The sequence below is a fragment of the Zootoca vivipara genome, chromosome 5, assembly GCF_965207765.1.
Source record: "Zootoca vivipara chromosome 5, rZooViv2.hap1.1, whole genome shotgun sequence".
Lineage (NCBI taxonomy): Eukaryota > Metazoa > Chordata > Lepidosauria > Squamata > Lacertidae > Zootoca > Zootoca vivipara.
The window spans coordinates 56,497,364-56,516,929 of NC_142588.1; the positions used below are offsets into that span (position 1 = coordinate 56,497,364).

A 19,566-nucleotide genomic window follows, 5' to 3' on the forward strand; every position below is an offset into this window, starting at 1 on the left:
GTTCAACCTCCAGTTAAGACTGGTGGAAGATGGAGGCAACATGCACGTGAATACTTTGAAGCTTTAGCAGAACAAGATCTTGTGGAAGGAGAGGGCTGTGAGGAAGAATCTGAACAGAACTGCAAAAGGGCGTATGCTTGGGGAATTCATTCTGTAAAGAGGAGTGTGTGGGCATAAGCAAAACTTTATTGAAGGAGCAGAAGTTATTGAAGGCAGAGGAGTCACAAGGAAGAAGAACAAATGAAAGCTCACAAGGCAGAACAAGAAATTTCCACTGGAAGGGGGCAAACTGTCTTTCTGACCCTGCACCCATGCTCCTCCTGTCTTTCTAAAAACTAACAAAATATATTCTTTAGAAAGAATGAAGAAATCTGCACTGGTGGAGGCAAAAGACCACTTCTTGCAAGCAGCTGCTGTGGTAAACAGCTCTTGGACAATCTGTTTCTCACTGCATTTTCAATAGGAATAGATACAGAAGTGTGATGTTACACAGGTGTAACATGAAGACAGCTCCCTTCAGTGCCTAGACATGGGTTACAACAGTACAAACTAACACTAAAAATGCTTTTTCTACAGTCCTGCTTGGTAAATTTATGCATGTCCCACCTCAACTGGATTGAGAAGATTACCACAATATTCCAGAATTGCATACTAATTAACTGGTTCCATGCAATTGTTTCTGAAAGTGTCTGCAAATAAGATAGCTTTACCTGGTCCTTGGGTTCCACTTTTGGGAGCTCCTGAGGGCACCTGAGCTTTCGTTAAAGTCTGCACAGGCTGAGCCACGATGGTCCCTCCACCGCCACTCACAATTGCTTTTGCAACTCCTTGTGTTACAACTTGCTTTCCACCAACGGCCTTTGTGACTGAAGGGCTGGATTTTGCTACTAGTATCTGCCCGCCACCGATAGCCACAGCTTGCTTGGGTAAAGTAGACCCGACTGGAACACCAATGACCTACAGTAAAACAGATTGTGGCCATCTATTAATTAAACTGGTCCATTGGAGAGTAGGAAAACATGAAAGACAACACAGCATTATAACATACGGACTCAAAACATAACAATAATCAATTAACTCAGTTTGATTATATGAACGTTATACCACTTAAAAGCCCATCATAAACCCAAACCTATCTATGGATAACAAATATAATAACTTTTCTAAGGCAACTGATACAATATTACTGCAATGGGATTTAAAAAATGCAAAAAGGTCAGCTGCACAAACTGGGCCTGAAGTGGCAGCTGTGTGGGAACAGATGCAGGACATGGTACCCAGATGCAAAATGCAGGTTTACAAAGAAACTACATGGTTCCTGTACTGGTGTTTTCCCACACTCCCAAAGCACTGACTGTGTCTTTAGTAGACACAAATGCATTTATTTAATTGAGGTACTTCTATACTTCCATTCACCCACCAAAAAAGTTTTAAACAAACGTATAAATGAAATCAATGAAAACACTTCAGCAGCGGAGCACAGCAGGCAACTAAATCCAGGTTCGAATCTACGTCTGCACACTACAGCTTGAAAACAGGTTGGGATGACCTACAGCCAGGTGAAAAGAGCCAAAGGAAATCAAAAGAAATGAAAACTATTTTACCTTGGATGATGTGGATCCCTCTCCAGTGCTCACAATCTGCTTCTGGGGTGACAAAGCAATCATGTGACTTCCTTTCACCGTAACGTATTGCTGCACTGAGGTCTGAGAGGTTGTCGCAGTCACTGGTGCTGGTGCTGGAGACTGTTGGGGCGGTTCTCCAGGCTCTTGCTTGATTATTACCTTCAAATAAATCAAGTGGAATGTAAGAATTTAATCTTTACTTTAAAAAAAACCATAAAAGCTCTCACACCATGGCTGTCTATTTTTTTTTTTTACAATAAACAAATAGGTTGCTTGTTTGAGCACTAAGTAATTCATATATGACTGTCCCTGAAAAGTTCCTAGTTGCATCTGTATCCTAAAACCAGGGGACACGGTAAGAACAGCTTCTGAGAGAAGTTACCAGAAGAGGAGTACATTTGCAAAAATATCTGAAACATGTCTGGTTTGCCCTGAAGCAGTACAGTGGTAACTCAGAAGTCGAACGGAATCCGTTCCGGAAGTCCGTTCGACTTCCAAAATGTTTGTAAACCAAGGTGCGGCTTCTGATTGGCTGCAGGAAGCTCCTGCAGCCAATCAGAAGCCACAGAAGCCCCGTCAGACATTCCGGTTCCAAAGAACATTCGCAAACCGGAACACTCACTTCCAGGTTTGCAAGGTTCTGGAGCCATACGTTTGATTCACAAGGCGTTCAGGATCCAAGGTTTGACTGTATAATATCAGAGCTCATGGTAGATCAGTTGCCAAATATTTACTGATATATAAAGACCAAGCACCACATATATTACTTATATGTTAACATCTTCCCCCAAAGAAAGTCAGTTGCTTGTGTAACGATAAAAAAAGGAAAAGGTGGAAAGGTAAATTTGTCAGGTCATTATGTTCCCTAGACACTATGGAAAGAGCGAAACGAAAATCAAAATGGGTTCTTTCAATACTTGGGCAAGTTTGCTTTGGCTATTAGCTAGCTAATACAAATAAAGTCTCTATCTACTTGAGCAAGCAATAACAAAAATCTCGAAAGTTAGAAGCACACATTTAGAATGCTTTATGACAAATTACACTGTTAAATGCTGCTTGCACTGCTGCTACACATTGCAAAGAGAGTAATAAGACTTCCAATACCTTTGTAAATGTTCCAAATCCTCCGGTCACAGATTTAGGACTTTGTACCTTGGAATGACTCCCAATTGGACACAAAGGCGGCATGGTTGCAAAGAGAGAGTCTTCCTGCTAGAATTATACAAAGCAGACAATTAAGTTAACTATGCATTTTTTTTAAAGCACTATGATACAAGAAATGAGCTTATTCAAGACAAGGAACATAAGCCAACCCGGGCCTGCAAAAAATTCTGGGTTTCACGGAGAGTTAACGACACAAAGTTTTATTACCTTAAAGCCGTTGGTTCTGTTGTGATTCTAAAATTAAAGAGAATCTAAACTTCTAGCAATCATACCTTTATTATATCATAAGTTATGCTGTCCTCCTTTAAATACTGAACTTTTGGTAATAAATGTACTCAACTGAACAGTTAAAATGGCAGATGCAAAAATAATGTTTAGTGCATTTAACTGGTTAGCAGCCCTAGTTAGGTACAGAAATAGAGATCCTCACTTTTCGGAGGGCTTTGATTCATTAAAATCTTCCCAAATACAATGAGCTTGTTACTGAACGCATGTTGTTCATTACAAATCACCATCATTAACCTGTGCCAAGTTTGGTTAAAATGGCACAGAACTTGCTACGTAGAGATGTTTTCATAAGTGACCAAGGAATGGCTTTCTCTACTACTTTTGCATCAACACCCAAGTTGCATAGGAAACAATTCTAGACAAACATTATCTTATTTTAAATGCTGGAAGCAGTCTATTGAAACACACAACAAGCTTAACTATCCCTTCTTAAGATGATCTAGCTAATGGTGAATATTCTCTTTTGTAAGCAGTAATAAAAGCAAGTATTCAAAAGTTCCAAATTCTGCTACAAATCCATCACCTTCTGAAGTACCATTTATCAGCAACAATTTAGCTCTGTACCTTTGAGACGTCTTCCCCAGCCCAGAAGTATACTAACATTATTCCTCTGTGTCAGCTTAAAAAGCCAAATGAATTGCTCCCAGTGCTTCTCTACTGGCTCGGTTCCCAATCATCACTGGCTCTTTGGAATCTCTTCCACTCACCCCAAATGTTTACATAAATATTATTTTGACAATGGTAGCTATAAAGTTGTCAAGTGCTACCTCTCTGTTTGCCCTGAATACAAAATTTGTGCCTACACAGAAGATGACACCACACTTAACAAGAAATGCGCTCAATAACCTCAGCTTACTTGTTGATTTTTGGAAATGTGAATCATGTTGCGACTACGGAGATCATGTGTCTTCCACCAATGTAATTTATAAATAGGCCATGCCCAAACTACCCATTGAACCATTTTTTCCTCTGGCAGATGAAGGCAAGTTCATTGCCTTGCCCGGGGTGGGGGTGGGGTGTGGAATTGTCCCAAGTCCCTAATCCTATGCATGCTTACCTAGGATGCCAGCTCTATTGAATTCAGTAGGACTTAGAAATAGAGACACACACGACAGTGTTGCAAACTGGCATTTTGGCTTCTGCAAACACCACTGAAAAATAGTGCCATGAAATACAGAGAAAATTGTGGTTTTGGTGGGGGAACACTAGGGATAGAACACTTGAGAGACATTTGAAAGCAGACCCAACCTAAGAGATGTTTGGGATGCAGAAATAAAACACTTAACCATGTTTTTACGATGTTTTATCACTTACTGCTTGCCACCCTGGGAGGAGCAGTAGGATATAAATTTAATGAATAAATAAAATGAACCAGAACTCTACGAATGGTTTCCATAAAAAGACACTACACTGCCATGGACTATCACGGAATAAAAGACAAAATGCTCCACCTTAACAAGTTTCTAAAAACAAAACAAAAATAGAAAAGCCAAACAAACGAATGTTACCTTGACAGCAGAGGTTACTAAACTGCTCCCAGGGATCTTGGATACGGGAGATGCCGTCCCTTGAGAAGCTTGAGAAACACTTGTAGCCTTACTTCCAGGGCTACCTATATATTGAGAAATACAACAGCACACATTTGGCCATCCTGGTGTAGCTTCAGTGTGTACTAACAACTGTCACATTACAGCGCTCTGAACAGAATCACCTTTTCCTTGCTAGACAACTGGCGGGATGGAACAACCGGTGCCTGCTTGCAAGGAAGGCAACATGGCAGGCGGTTCACAGGCAGAGAGGGACACAGTCACTTCCCACCCACAAAGCCACAGAGGATGGGTGCTCATTCGCCAGTCCGCTTCCCATTTTGCTAGAAAGCAATACACCTCTTCTGTGCCCCTATGCCGACTGCAGCCCCAGAGAATCTACAGCTCTGCCAGGACTAGGCACAACTCATGTGAGAGATGGTTGCCACCATTTCCTACACACTTTCCCCATCTCTCAGCAGTGGCTCCGAGCTAAAAAGTTCTGGGTGCGAAAGTTCCCATCCCCCACCTTCTATATGTTACACCAGGCTTCCTCAACCTTGGCCCTCCAGATGTTTTGAGACTACAATTCCCAGCATCCCTGACCACTGGTCCTCCTAGCTAGGGATCATGGGAGTTGTAAGCCAAAAGCACCTGAAGGGCCAAGGTTGAGGAAGCCTGGTCTAATGTTACAAGAACAAGCCTCTTGTGGGGCTTGTATGCTTCCCTTCCTCTGAGTTGTAGGCCAAAAACATCTGGAGGGCTGAGGTTGAGGAAGCCTGTGTTACACTGTAGAACAGAGAAGCGCAGGTAGGAAAAGTGAAGCAGTAGCTCAATGGCAGGTCATCTGCCTTGCATGGAGAAGACCCCGGGTTCAAGTCCCAGCATTTGTAGGTAGAGCTGTGAGCGACTCCCTGCCTGAAACCCTGGAGAGTTGCTGCCAGTCAGTTTAGACAACTAGATGGACCACTGATCTGACTCAGTGTAAGATACCTTCCTATGTTCTTAGCATGCACACAACACAATCACTTTTACAGGGAACTGCCTGCAGTGAAGAATGTTTGCATGGTATGTCTAAAGCTGCAACAAGCTGCTCAATGGAACTAAGACTGGACAAGCAATTCACTTTACAACAACTGCTTGTCCCTGGCCAACTGATCAAAGAGGATGGAAGCGAATGAGGGTAACAAAGCACGCTATAAGGCAGCCTTCAACAACCCAGCGTCTGCAAGATGTTTCGGATGGATGTTTTGTTGTAGACCAAAATATCTAGAGGGGACTGGGTTGCTAAAGGCTGTCGTAAGGTCTGTGGAGTAAGGAGTCTTAGGTTAGGCTAAGCGTAGGTTAGACTTTTGCAAACAAAACAAAAATTAGTGAGGGAGATGGCTGTTCCACCGGTATCCAGCCATGACAATTAAGACATGAGCAAAGCACACAAGGGGTTAGGGGTTATTCTGCGCATTCTGCCTCTGAGGCAAATCAAGGCACACACTGCAAAGGCTCTGGAAAGGAGAGCACATTCTTCCCCACCCACATCTAGTCCACACCTGTGCTCGTGGCCGCTGCCCCAACCGGTTGACCAGGCTTGTCCACAATAACGTACGGGTTATTGACTGAAGGGGTGGCAGCCCCATGCTTCATATGGACTGGAGTGGAAGTTGGAGTTCGAGGTAGTGGAGAAGGACTTGGGGTCGATATTGGAGATCCTAAGGAAACAGAAAGGGATTCTCCATTGTAAATGTTAGACAGATATCCAAAGTGATGGTAACGTAATGACAACAACAACAATAGGAGCAATTTGCAGAATCAATTCTACTGCAAGTGTAGAAGCAGCTCCATGAAAATCAGGCACCTGCTGTGTTTCCTTCAGAAACAGGCTTCCATAGAGAAAGTCAGAACACTGGAAGATGCTACTTTCTTCCATCCCAACTTCTACAGCAAACTATAGAGGACTATGGAAGGAATTATCAAGGTAGTGCTAAGGAGATTGCTCCATCAGATGGAAAAATCTCCCCTCTGCTTCACCTTCCCCCAACAACCTCCCAGCCAATTTGAGGGACACAAGAATCTGGCCCTATGTGCCTATAAGGCTGTGGGCTTCTTCTTGGACAAACATTGTTCATCCCCAGTAGCATTAAAACTTTTGCAATGCTTCTTAGCATTTTGCCCCTTATTACCTACGAACTATAGAGTTTACAACCTGGAAGACAGGGGCTCAGTAGACTAGGAGCAAAACTACTCCTAAGTATGGAGGCTGCAAATGTGACATAGCGTCGTCTACTTGAGTGTCACCATCTCATGCTTCAGGCTTGACTTCTGTGGCACTCCCCCACCCCTTCTCACAATTGTAACTGTACTCAGTGCAAGAGCAGGCAGTTTATTCTAAATCTCGCTGTACAACACTATTCGATGCAAAAACCAAGCCATACCTGACACAATCTTGCAACTCATGGTGATGGGCTGAAAAGACTTGCCCGGAGACTCCGCAGGGCTTGGGATTCGACCCTGAGGCACTATTTTGCAACTAGCAGCAATTGGCTGAAAAGCTGAGTTGCCGTGAGAACCAAAAGTAACTTTCTGTGGAGCCAGCTTTGTGGGAGTCCGTTCTAAAGATGATGGCAAGGAATAGAAGGTTGTATGTCTTTCGGCTTCAGATCTGAACCCTGATGAATAAAAGTTTTTTTAAAAGTGTTATGAAGTGTTTCTAGGCAGACAAAGAAAAATGTTAAATACAACTTTGTATCCTATTTCTGCCCCTCGGAATGAGCTCTCAATATCTGAAAGGCTGCCATCTCCAAAGCAGCGTAGTGTTTTCCTGTTCAGACTTTTTATTCCATAAAAAGTTTCTCTCCTTACACACCCACTGAAACTGCACGTCAACTAGGATGCGTCTCCAATAAGTTTCAGGAGCAGAATTTATTCATCATAATGTACTCTACAACTTAACACTGTTTAGAACAAAGGAAACGGCCTTATACCTAGTCAGACTATTGGTCCATAGAGTATACACTGATTGGCAATAGCTCTCCAAGGTTTTCCCAGCCCTACCTTGAGATGGTCAAGGACTAAACCTGAGACCTTCTGCCACAGAGCTATGGCCCTTCCCAATATATTTTAGGGTGGATACATACTATGGGATGGACAGATCAGCCAATTTCCAGTCTGGGTCAAATTCTCCTCCACCTCTAACACACACACATATTATGTTGACCTCCCTCCCTTATTAATATTAATATTTAATTTTATTTTTAGTTAATAAACACAAACACAGCTGTTAACAACAGAAGGGCCAACTAAAGTAACACCAGTGTTTTTATTTTACCTTTCTCAACAGAAGTGTGCGTAATGGATTCATGCATCTGCTTTATTGGTGAGGATGCTTTTACAGGCGCTGGCATATTTAATGGCAAATGCAACGAGGTGGGGGCATCAGAAAGATCAGAATCTGAAGACTGGGAGAAGACATACTCTTCTCTAAAAGAATGCCGGTGCAATTCAACGTCCACCACCTTTCAAGAGAAAAACAACAATGCAGAGAGGGACTTCGCTGCATACTCAGATACAAAGGGCACCAGTTTCTAAACCTTTTGCACCCATCAACAGAAACTCCTGGTTTGGGGGAATTGTGTTGGTTTGCTTAAAATCCACCTGAACTCAAGTTCAAGTAACCCAATAGTTGAAGTATAAGCAACCAACCACAGAAGCAGGTATTGCTCAGAGAACATCAGCTGGTCATATGACATCAGGTGGATCCGATCCCCATCTGAACTAGCAGGGCTTACATTTAGCATTGCTTAAAATCTGCCACCAAATGCAAGCCATGCTGCCAATCTGCTAGGGAGCTGATCCCTAACATCAAATCCAGTTGGGATCTCCTGAGTGAACTTGACCCCAGGCATGCAACTTGTACTCAGCACTGAATTTAAATGCTTTACAGTGGTACCTCTGGTTACGAACTTAATTCGTTCCGGAGGTCCGTTCTTAACCTGAAACCGTTCTTAACTTGAGGTACCACTTTAGCTAAAGGGGCCTCCCGCTGCCGCGCGATTTGTGTTCACATCCTGGGGCAAAGTTCTTAACCTGAGGTACTACTTCCGGGTTAGCGGAGTCTGTAACCTGAGGTGTTTGTAACCCGCGGTACTTGCAAAGGAACAATCATGAGTGCACTCCAAGGTTTCCAACTGCAACGCTCCCTTTGCAGATGCAGTTCTACATATGACTTCAGATGAGTGGACTGCTGGGTGCAAGTGGAACAAAATCGCCTCGACCAGATGGGGTTGCCTGTCAGGCCTAATTTGGCCTGCAGGCCAGAGGCTTCCCATGCCTGCCTTAAAAGGTCACAGAAAATCCTGCCTAAGACCAAGAGCAGCCAGCATGGGCACCCCATGTCAAAGCTAACCAGACACTGTTGGCCCAACCAGTTACCTGTCAAGAGCAGTACACAATTTACAAAATGCACTTTCAACATGTAAGCTGCTTGATAGCTATTTTTACTGCTCATACTTTGGGGGGCAGGGGTGGAGATGGCCAAAGAAAGTGATCACTGCTTCCATTCTACAGTTTTACAAGAAAAGCCCGGGAAAACTTTTAAAAATCATACCGTTTCAGCACCTAGCGTCTGGAGACCTGTGTATGTCCTATCCAACTGTATGAAACAAATAGGAAAGGAAAAGTTTAGGTGTCTTTGTCACAAATATTAGCAAATATATACACATACACAAAACTTAACACATAGCAATAAACAGAACTGGCCCTGCCCATAGGCAGAGTGAAGCTTTGCCCCGTGCAGTTGGTTTGGAGTATACCACAAAATGCCAGAAAGTTGTTGACTTTTTAATTTCTTATTTTTGTATTTTAACTGCAGAGGGTAGGGGTGGGGAAGAGGTACATGTAGGGTTTTCTGTCTCAGATGCCAGAATGACTGGCATTGGATACTACGCACTCTGACTTGTTTGAGCATGGAGGGCTATTTGTTCTGTTTTAGGTTCAGAGATTTTGTTACAATCAAGTAGTATATAAACGTTTGTTAAATAAAATAAAACCAGTAAATAAAACACAGTGCCCTAAAATCACCCCAAAGCAAAACTATAGTAAGAAAAAAGTTAGGACTCTTCTAAAAGCCAAGCAAGAGGGAGCCATACTTATTTCCCTGAGAAGGGCATTGCTTCACAGAAGACACAACTATTCTGAACCATAAAAGGACTAGCATAGAAAACAGGGTTTACTGTGTTATTTCTTGTGAGAGCAAAACAATAAAAATACAAAGAGAGTATTTTCATCTATGCATTATCATTGCAGCAAAGTTACCTTCAGATGGTGTATGATATCAATTCTTTTGTTCCGGCTGTCTTTGAAATGAATCTGAACCCTGACAGGAAACTCTCCCCAGCCCCGTCTAGTCAGGTGGAAAGGAGGCTCTCTAGAAATAAGGATCATTTTTCAAAACAAAAGTCTTCCACTACAAACAAGATACTTCTGAGCTTGGGATTTGGAGGAGCAGAACAAGCAACAAGGCCCATATAAGGTGGAAGACCAGCAAAGAGTTACCATGGTAATATTCAAGTATTCGAGACAGTGCCAAAGAATCTTAAGGATTTCAAGTACTGAACATACTACTCAAATTTTTCAAGCCTCCCTAATATTTGCAGTCTTGGCTATTTGATTTTAGAAAAGGTTTTAGCAGGCTCCTGAGGAAATAATCCGTGGTCCCCCCTATGTTGGATTACAGTTCCCCTCAGAGGTTTGTCTGGCACCTTCATTATACAGCTTTGGGCAAATGCTGAAGACTCTTTACCCTGGCTTTTGACACTTGAGATGTATATTTTTAGAACCGATCTTATTTTTGTAATGTTGAGTTGTTTTAAACTGTTTGCAGTGCTGTGTTTTATTATTAATGTTGTGTTCCTCTTTTAGTAACCCGCTCCCGTTGCTCTGTCCCAGCTTTTGCCAACCTGGCAGTTTGAAAGCACACGAGTGCAAGTAGATAACTAGATCTGCTGTGGCAGGAAGGCAAACAACATTTCCATGCACTCTGGCACTCGTCGTGATGTCCAGTTGCACCAGAAGCGGCTTAGTCATCCTGGCCACATGACCTGGAAAGCTGTCTGTGGACAAACGCCGGCTCCCTCAGCCTGAAGCGAGATGAGCGCCACACCCCAGTGACCTCTGACTGGACTTAACTGTCCAGGGGTATTTTACGTTTTTACCTAGTAACCTGCACTGGCACCTTAGGGTAAAGGGAGAGTAATAAATTGTAATCATCATCATCATCGTTGTCCATTGGCCAATGTTGGCTGCGGCTAGTGGGACCTGGCTGGAGGCCCAACAACATCTGAAGAACCCCAGGTTCCCCAGCTGTGATATAGCTAAATACACATCTCAGCACCATGCTTAAAAAAACAGACAGGAAGCTGAAATTCTGAGAAGACACACAGATGGGGTGAAGAGCTGAGCTGCTTCACACAATCTCTGCCATCTGTTTTCTGCTCAGTATGCCTTTTGTTTCTGCTGGGCTTCAGATACAGGCTTACTCTGGCATAAGATCTTGACTGAAAAACAGCAGGTAGGGGAAGGGTTATGCACTCTTCTGCGTTTACCTTCTTAGGCATATGATGCCACATATCAGCCAGGGAGGATTTCAACCCCCTTCCCAGAGTACTGGAACCACACACCCCACCCCTAAGTAAAAATCACTGAGGTTCTGAAAATCTGTCAGTCAGTTGGGGCATGTTGGAAGTTTCACCGAAAGTGCTGTTACCTGACTTCGACAAGATCGTTAGGTTTGTAGCTGGGATGAAGAAAGAACCAGACTTTCTTAACAAAGTGATGAATGCTGGGCTCTCTTCGGGACCCTCGTACATACACCATCCATTTATGAGTGGACTGGTCATTCTCTTCTCGCTTGTCAGGAGGAATGTACCTGGCAGAGGGAGGAAAGAAAGAATCGCTTTGAAATATTAAATCACACATTGTTTAGCCATTTCTCTAGGTGCGATCCACTAGAAGACTTCAGGAACAAGACTTCAGATACTAACTTGGAGACATTGCCAACCACTATGGTTTTCTTCACAAACAGCCGCGAATGTTCATCATTTGAGTGGCCAGCATTTCTCAGGCCCCCTTTGTGACCTCTAGCAACACCAGAAGTGCCCTGAGGACAAAATAAAATCTGTTTAGAAATCTGCTTACACACACATTTACTCTAATTTTACCCCCTGCAAGGAAGATACAGCTACTGTTTAAGTTGCAAAAAGGACATACACTTGCCTGCGGTAAAAGGTCAATAGAGAACAACCCTGAAAATGATAAAACCACCAGCATATTTTAAAATACCCTTTTAAAGCTGTTTAGTACATTTGCAAATCTAAGCAAGAGTAGGGAGATGCAGAGCTGCTGCAGAATTTTAAAAAAGGGTCAATTTAGGTTTGTTCCATGAAAGGGTTTTTCTGCCTCATCACATAAAGGGTTAGGTTTGCCAATACTGGGGATTAAATTTCTTTCCACTCCTCTGAGGGACAGGGACCGTAATTCTCTCACATTCAAATCAAATCAAATCAAAGTTTATTGAACGGTCACAGACCAATTCGACATTCTCTTACATTTAAAACAACAACTAAGATGAAAATAACCCTTTTCTCTGCCCTCTCCAAAGGTGTTGTAGAAACTGTACAAACTTCTGACTGTATTATTTGAATTGTATATGCATGGAACATGTCTTGGAGGGGTGTATATGGGGATTATTTGTTATATATATTTGTAGAAGCTGAAAAATAAAGTTAAGAACCCCATCTCCCTCTATCTATTTCTATCCCCCTCTTTCTTCCCAATGTCTCAACAAATGAAACCGATTTGTAAAAAATGTTACGAGAGACATTGCATATATTTCTGTAAATCAAGAAAATCTTTAATAAAAAACAAAAACAAAATAAAGTTAAGAAGGGGGGAAATGTTGTGGATGATGGAGCATAATGCTTTTGAAATTATCGCTGCATATAGTGCTACATCAGCAGAAAACAGGCAGCAAAAAGCAATATAATTAGACCTGTAATTGACCCCTTTCTACAACAGTGCTAATGAGGAGTGTTGAAGATGAAACCATCTCTGTGGGTTTCAGAAGGCACAGCAGAAGTCAGGAATATATCTGCCACGTCTGCCTTTGAATACAAAAGAACACTATCCCCCCCCCCCCCTTCCATAGCTGCCAAGTTTTCCCTTTTCTCGTGAGGAAGCCTATTCATCATAAGGGAAAATCCCTTTAAAAAAGGGATAACTTGGCAGCTATGCCCCCTTCCTCCTGCCTTGTTTTAACACATCGGCTTCATTTTACCTGCCCAGAATTCTTGCTCAGCCTCTGGTCGAGCTTGTTTGATAATCGCTCTTCTACATCCAGGCTGCCATTGTCCTTTCCCATCAGAAAGTCCATGTGCTGGGATGATTCACTCTCTGAATGGTTAACTGACAGAGTTTCTGACCCCTGATTAGCAGGAGACGATGATCTGGAGGGAGATTCCAAAAATCTCTTGATAGATGGATGGTTAAAAACCATAGGGTCGCAGGTCTTGGTTCCCTGAAACAACGAAGAAGGCAGCACATCTCAGTTTTGCTCAGAAGTAAAGTTATGACAGAAAGTAACATGTCCACCTGATTAAAGCATATATTGTGCTGATAAACACTTGCAGAGTCTAGCACCCATCTGACCATGGCTTCCTTGGAGGTTGCAGACCACCAAACATCTGGCAGTTTTCCTTTTTCGTAAACACATTTTTTTCTTTCAAAAAGTCACATGCTCCATTACTATCAGTTTTACCTCTCCGACTTTAAGAAGACCAGTAGAAGCATAGTAGTTTGCAACAATGCAGGCTCGCAGTTTATCCATCATTCTTCTTGCTTCAATCAAGCGCTATGAATAGGGGGGGGAGAGAATATGAAAGTCCCGTTATGAAGTATAGTGACTGTAACCCTTCCCACAGAATACTGAGCTTGAAATTTGTATACCTGATCTATGACTTCAATCTCATGTTCTTTATTCTTCATTTCTACAGAAAACTGCTCTTTAATAATTGCCTCAATCTTCTGTACTGCAGCATCTCGTGCTGTTAAGGAAGAGTCCACAAAGAGGAAGAATATTCTCATGGGCAAGAAAGTTAAGGCCATTTGCAACAACACAGTCCTCCATGCCTGGAAGACGGTGTGGATTTCTGGCATACTTTTTGCTTGCATTTTAGTATCAAAATGACCAGGTCAAGTATGAAGAAATGAAAAAAGTATGCCATTCTTATTTGTTTGTATGTGTGTATGCACCCATGTGTGACCCCACAACTTTTAAATAATAAAAGAAAAATATGTACCCTGTTTCTCATATTTTAAGACATACCCATAAAATAAGCCATAGCAGGATTTTTAAGCATTCAAGGAATATAAGCCATACCCCGAAAATAAGACATAGTGATAGGCGTAGCAGCAATGCCGGCCGCGGCAGGAGGAGGAGGAAAAAAATAAGACATGCCTTGAAAATAAGCCATAGTGTGTTTTTTTGAGAGAAAAATAAATATAAGACGTGTCTTATAATATGAGAAACACGGTAATATTTTAAAGAACCATAATACAATAATTGATATATGAATACAGTATATGAATGACAGCTCCAAACTATGAAGATTGGTGAAAGAAAGCTCTGACAAGGGCTTGATGAAGTTGAACAGTCAATCACTGAATCCATTTCAGGAGATCTTCATCAAAAGCCTAGTTGGACACATAAATTCAGCAATCCATACATGGACCAAACTACACATTTGGTTAAATGCATAGCTTGGACCCAAATGTTTTTATATTTTTATATGAGTGTGTGTGTGTGTGTGTGTGTGTGTGAGAGAGAGAGAGAGAGAGAGAGAGAGAGAGAGAGAGAGAGAGAGAGAATAATTAAGATAATAGCTGTGGTGCAGGTGCTCCAACTACCGCACAATTGCGCTCATTTCACACGCTAGCAAGGTTATGCTTAAAATTCTACAAGGCAGGCTTAGGCAGTATGTGGACCGAGAACTCCCAGAAGTGCAAGCTGGATTTCGAAAGGGCAGAGGAACCAGAGACCAGATAGCAAACATGCGCTGGATTATGGAGAAAGCTAGAGAGTTCCAGAAAAACGTCTACTTCTGCTTCATTGACTATGCAAAAGCCTTTGACTGTGTCGACCACAGCAAACTATGGCAAGTTCTTAAAGAAATGGGAGTGCCTGATCACCTCATCTGTCTCCTGAGAAATCTCTATGTGGGACAAGAAGCTACAGTTAGAACTGGATATGGAACAACTGATTGGTTCAAAATTGGGAAAGGAGTACGACAAGGTTGTATATTGTCTCCCTGCTTATTTAACTTATATGCAGAATTCATCATGCGAAAGGCTGGACTAGATGAATCCCAAGCAGGAATTAAGATTGCCGGAAGAAATATCAACAACCTCAGATATGCAGATGACACAACCTTGATGGCAGAAAGTGAGGAGGAATTAAAGAACCTTTTAATGAGGGTGAAAGAGGAGAGCGCAAAATATGGTCTGAAGCTCAACATCAAAAAAACCAAGATCATGGCCACTGGTCCCATCACCTCCTGGCAAATAGAAGGGGAAGAAATGGAGGCAGTGAGAGATTTTACTTTCTTGGGCTCCTTGATCACTGCAGATGGTGACAGCAGTCACGAAATTAAAAGACGCCTGCTTCTTGGGAGAAAACCAATGACAAACCTAGACAGCATCTTAAAAAGCAGAGACATCACCTTGCCGACAAAGGTCCGTATAGTTAAAGCTATGGTTTTCCCAGTAGTGATGTATGGAAGTGAGAGCTGGACCATAAAGAAGGCTGATCGCCGAAGAATTGATGCTTTTGAATTATGGTGCTGGAGGAGACTCTTGAGAGTCCCATGGACTGCTAGAAGATCAAACCTATCCATTCTTAAGGAAATCAGCCCTGAGTGCTCCCTGGAAGGACAGATCGTGAAGCTGAGGCTCCAATACTTTGGCCACCTCATGAGAAGAGAAGAATCCTTGGAAAAGACCTTGATGTTGGGAAAGATGGAGGGCACAAGGAGAAGGGGACGACAGAGGACAAGATGGTTGGACAGTGTTCTTGAAGCTACGAACATGAGTTTGACCAAACTACGGGAGGCAGTGCAAGACAGGAGTGCCTGGCGTGCTATGGTCCATGGGGTCACGAAGAGTCGGACACGACTAAACGACTAAACAAGGTGGTTTTTAATAATAATAATAATAATAATAATAATAATCCACTACCACAGAACATGTGAGAAGAGTGTTGTAATAACAAGTATTATTGCAGTTCAGGTACAGTCTGGCTATAGTAATTTAAGTTTTTAATAAAATTAAATGGGAAATGGTGGCAATTGATCCATCAGTCAAGCTCTTGAATTTCACACAAAGAAATATTGAAACCAATTCTATTATTTTGAAAGAAAAACAGCAGCGTTCTGCATATTTTAGAAATCTAACACAAACCAATACCTATAGACTCTCCTCTTATCTCTGTCCCACTTCAATTTCCGAATTTATTTTTTATTTTTTACCTGACTGCTCAGCTACTTTATGACGTTTATTTGTAGGTACATGCGAGATCTCCTCGTAGTCTGGGTCCATCTCTTCTATAGTTCTTTTGATTCCGGACATGTTTGGCGACTTCACTAGAGGGAAGGGGGGGGGGGAAACAAACAGTGAATTCAAACATCTGACAACATCTTTCCATTTACAAGGTCACATTGCAGAAGAAGTAAACCTTCCAACTGGGAGGAAGAGTACAGATCAATTTATATGCTACTTGTGTGTAGGGAACTCATAGTTTCAACCCAGAACAGGACCACACTTCTCATCTCACAATGTCTTGCTACATCTACTCTCTGATGATGGCACATTGAAACATGGTTGCCTCCGAAGGAACCCCTAAACATGAACAACTGCTAACACTTAGGGGCTCTGCAGGATTAGGAACCCTGTGCAATTCGGCATCCTCATTGTGCACAACCTTTAAACAAAAGCAGCTCAACATGCAGACATATCAGATGGTAGAGCTAGCAGAACATCACAATATCAGGAGAAACACAGCCCTGCATCAGCTTGAAATCTTGAGTACCTACACACAAGTAATTTGTGAACTGAGTTTCTGTCTCAACAGCTCCCCAAAACTCCAAGATCTATAAAGTAATCCAGCTCCTTCAAGCTATATTCTGAATTGAGCTACTTTGCGGTAAAAACCTGTCCTATTTTTCTTTTTTCTTATTTTCCTCTTTTTTAAAAAAAGCTCTTTTGGTTTAGGAATCAAGTGCAAGTACCTTGTTTTTCTTTGAATTATCATAAGCAATAGTCACATAAAAACAACCGCACATCTACTGCTGGCTACATTTCTATGAGTTTCTCTTGGTTTTTTTGGGGGGAGGGTACCATCTGAAATGCTACAAAACCCAGCTAAATTGAGGTGACCAAAGACCATGACAGGATAAACAAGATATTTAAAAATTAGAAATAAACCGCTGGACCACAGACAGCTCCACTATACAGCCTCCAAATCTCTGAAAAGTTATCATTTGCATGGAGCCTCAAATAACAAAGTGAAAAGAGTCCAGTGCAACAGATTTTGCAGTAACAGTAGTGTTAGTCAGGCATTCTGAAGCTATGAAGAGCAACTACAATGAGGGCACCCCATAGGGATGAGCAAGGTATTCAGACTTATCATTATGTTCGCGCTCCAGAAACGTGTTTTCCAGAGATCTAAAATGTGTCGTGAGTTCAGAAGGCTCCCAATTGTCCTCTAACTTGGAGGGTGAAGAGAATGACCAAGGACAAAGCAGCATAACCATCCCTCTGTGTGTGTGTGTGTGTGTGTGTGTGTGTGCATCTACTGCAATAATTTATCTAAATAGCATCAGAACACCTGAGGGCTACTATTAATGCATAATCTGCTATTATGATGGACTATTTTCATTTTGTTGTTTGAGACTCCAAACAGATATTCTTCACATTGCTACTCATGGGGGGTGAAGAGAATGGCAACAAGGGGAGACAGAGCTAGTGCCCGTGCCCCCCTTGGATTATTCTTCTACCTGGCATCAGAATGCCTAGAGGGGGCAAATGTGTGACCAGCCACCAACAAAGGCCCTAATCCTGCACAATTATTTCTTCACACATTGTCGAAACCTTCCTTTTGCTGCTCACTCTCCTTAGCAAAGTTATGTGCGAAGACATATGAGTGAATACATAGATGTCCTCGGTGAATGACTCACACAGAAAGACAATGAAAGGCCATTATGAATGGAAAAAAACCTTTCTGCAATATTTTACCTCAGATGTGTCAAAAAGGCAGAATCTGTTTTCCCTCAAATGTCACTGTACCTCTGTTGAAGGCTTTTCAGTTTCCTTTCCAGTTACCCCTGTTGAAGAAAAACTCTTTTAGACAAGTGAAAACAATCATTTTCTTGAAGCTCAAGTTTCCCAGCATGTTCTGTTACGAGCAGAATAGTATTTCAATTTCCAACTTAAGATCTTTACCAAATCACAACTACGAGTGACCAAAGCAAAACAAGCTGATAGCTCAAGCTATTATTAGGCATTGCAAAATGCTGCTTCGGTCACGGTGCATTACTACCAAACACCGTGGGACTTTAAAGCTCATTTAAGCGGGAGCAAGTCCTACTGAACACAATGGGGCTTACTTCAGAATAGATGTAGACATAAACGATTGCACTGGGAAGCAAGTTATGATGGGGCTACAAGGAAGCTGGCACAGGAACAGTGAGTCACTGTGGCATGCTAGTTTGCAAAGGAGCCATTTGTGCTATTAGGAGCCAACTTTCTGAGGGTCTTCAGAACAAGCCTGAATGACTGCAGGAGCATCAAGGAAAAGCACACCAAGGATGGCTTCTAGCAAGATGTTCACGCAACATGCAAAACTCAGTAGGGTGGCCTTTGGGAAGACCCCTGTGAGAAACAACAATGCTTTGGCTGGTCCTACATGTGCCTGGCAACTTGTTTCCAGGTAGCCATAAAATCGTACTGCCCTCTTTAACAGCCCGATCCTTTGCAGCGTTAGGCGAACCAGTTGCAATCCGCGGGACATGTAGCAAACTCGACGAGGGACTGGGGCTGCGCGTGCCCGCAAGTAAACGCGCTTAGTTAGGATCCGTCTGCAAGACTGCAGCTTCCAGAGGGCTAACTTGGGAGTAAAGTTAACCATAAGCTCCCGCGGGTCTTACTTCCAGCAGCAAGCAAACACGGCCAGGATCGGGGTGCCAGATGGGACTTTTCGGCTCCAGCGCCGACCAAGTTGCACGAGCGAGCAAACTTCGGGGACTCTGGCGGAGGCGAGCGCCTCGACACCCTCTTCTTTGGGATGGGGACCCCCGCGCCTGCTGCCAGAGTCGAGGCCCCGCGCCAGAGGGGGGCGCTCTCTCCCCCGCGCGCAAACGCCCCGCTCCTCCTCAGCCCCGCGGGCGGGAAGCGGAGCCCCGTCTCGGGGCCGCGCAACTCACCCGCCTTCGCCGAAGACGCCCCGATGGGCCGCCGCCGCCGCCGCCAGTGAGTCCCTTTCGCCTCCGCCCAGCCCTGAGCTCCAGCGAGGCCAGCGTCTCTACCGCGCAGCCGCCATCAACTCCGTCCCCTCTCGCCTGCCCGTCACGGCAACGGCGGGGCGCGGCTGCGCAGGCGGAGAGCGGAGAAGGGGCGGGCATTGGGAAAAGCCGGTTTCGCGAGGGGGCGCCGCCGGCAGGGCGCTCTCTTTGCAGCCGCGGCTTGGGCTCAGCCCAGATGCTGAAGGATCCGAGGAGCCCGAGGCGCTGGTTTCTTTCTTTCTTTCTATTTCCCTGAGAAACTTTTTTTTAAGTGCCTTTTCTTTCCTCTTTTGACTACGGTAATGTTTTATCTCCTGTTGGTCGATTGCGATTTTTAATTGCTTTTTGCAATATTGTTTTTGT

General features: G+C 43.2%; 1 protein-coding gene across 4 annotated transcripts in view; it reads right to left on the bottom strand.

Annotated features, from left to right (window-relative positions):
* The window catches only part of YEATS2 (YEATS domain containing 2), a 37,695-nt gene extending 18,426 nt beyond the window's left edge, over window positions 1-19,269 (bottom strand). Inside the window, exons 1-17 of one of the 4 annotated variants that reach the window (XM_035133232.3) lie at window positions 19,126-19,269; window positions 17,939-18,027; window positions 16,174-16,287; window positions 13,598-13,695; window positions 13,410-13,502; window positions 12,930-13,169; window positions 11,638-11,753; window positions 11,361-11,522; window positions 9,911-10,022; window positions 9,204-9,248; window positions 7,926-8,112; window positions 7,033-7,266; window positions 6,151-6,309; window positions 4,586-4,689; window positions 2,730-2,834; window positions 1,605-1,784; window positions 711-957 (exon numbers count right to left, since the gene is read on the bottom strand). In XM_035133232.3, the coding sequence (XP_034989123.3) occupies window positions 711-957; window positions 1,605-1,784; window positions 2,730-2,834; window positions 4,586-4,689; window positions 6,151-6,309; window positions 7,033-7,266; window positions 7,926-8,112; window positions 9,204-9,248; window positions 9,911-10,022; window positions 11,361-11,522; window positions 11,638-11,753; window positions 12,930-13,169; window positions 13,410-13,502; window positions 13,598-13,695; window positions 16,174-16,273 (2,182 nt within the window). In that variant the 5' untranslated portion in view covers window positions 16,274-16,287; window positions 17,939-18,027; window positions 19,126-19,269. Of the gene's footprint in view, window positions 1-710; window positions 958-1,604; window positions 1,785-2,729; window positions 2,838-4,585; window positions 4,690-6,150; window positions 6,310-7,032; window positions 7,267-7,925; window positions 8,113-9,203; window positions 9,249-9,910; window positions 10,023-11,360; window positions 11,523-11,637; window positions 11,754-12,929; window positions 13,170-13,409; window positions 13,503-13,597; window positions 13,696-16,173; window positions 16,288-17,938; window positions 18,028-19,125 lie in introns of all 4 variants that reach the window. The other 3 variants (XM_035133233.3, XM_035133235.3, XM_088670707.1) reach the window with 3 other exon arrangements.
* Between the last annotated feature and the right edge of the window lie 297 nt (window positions 19,270-19,566).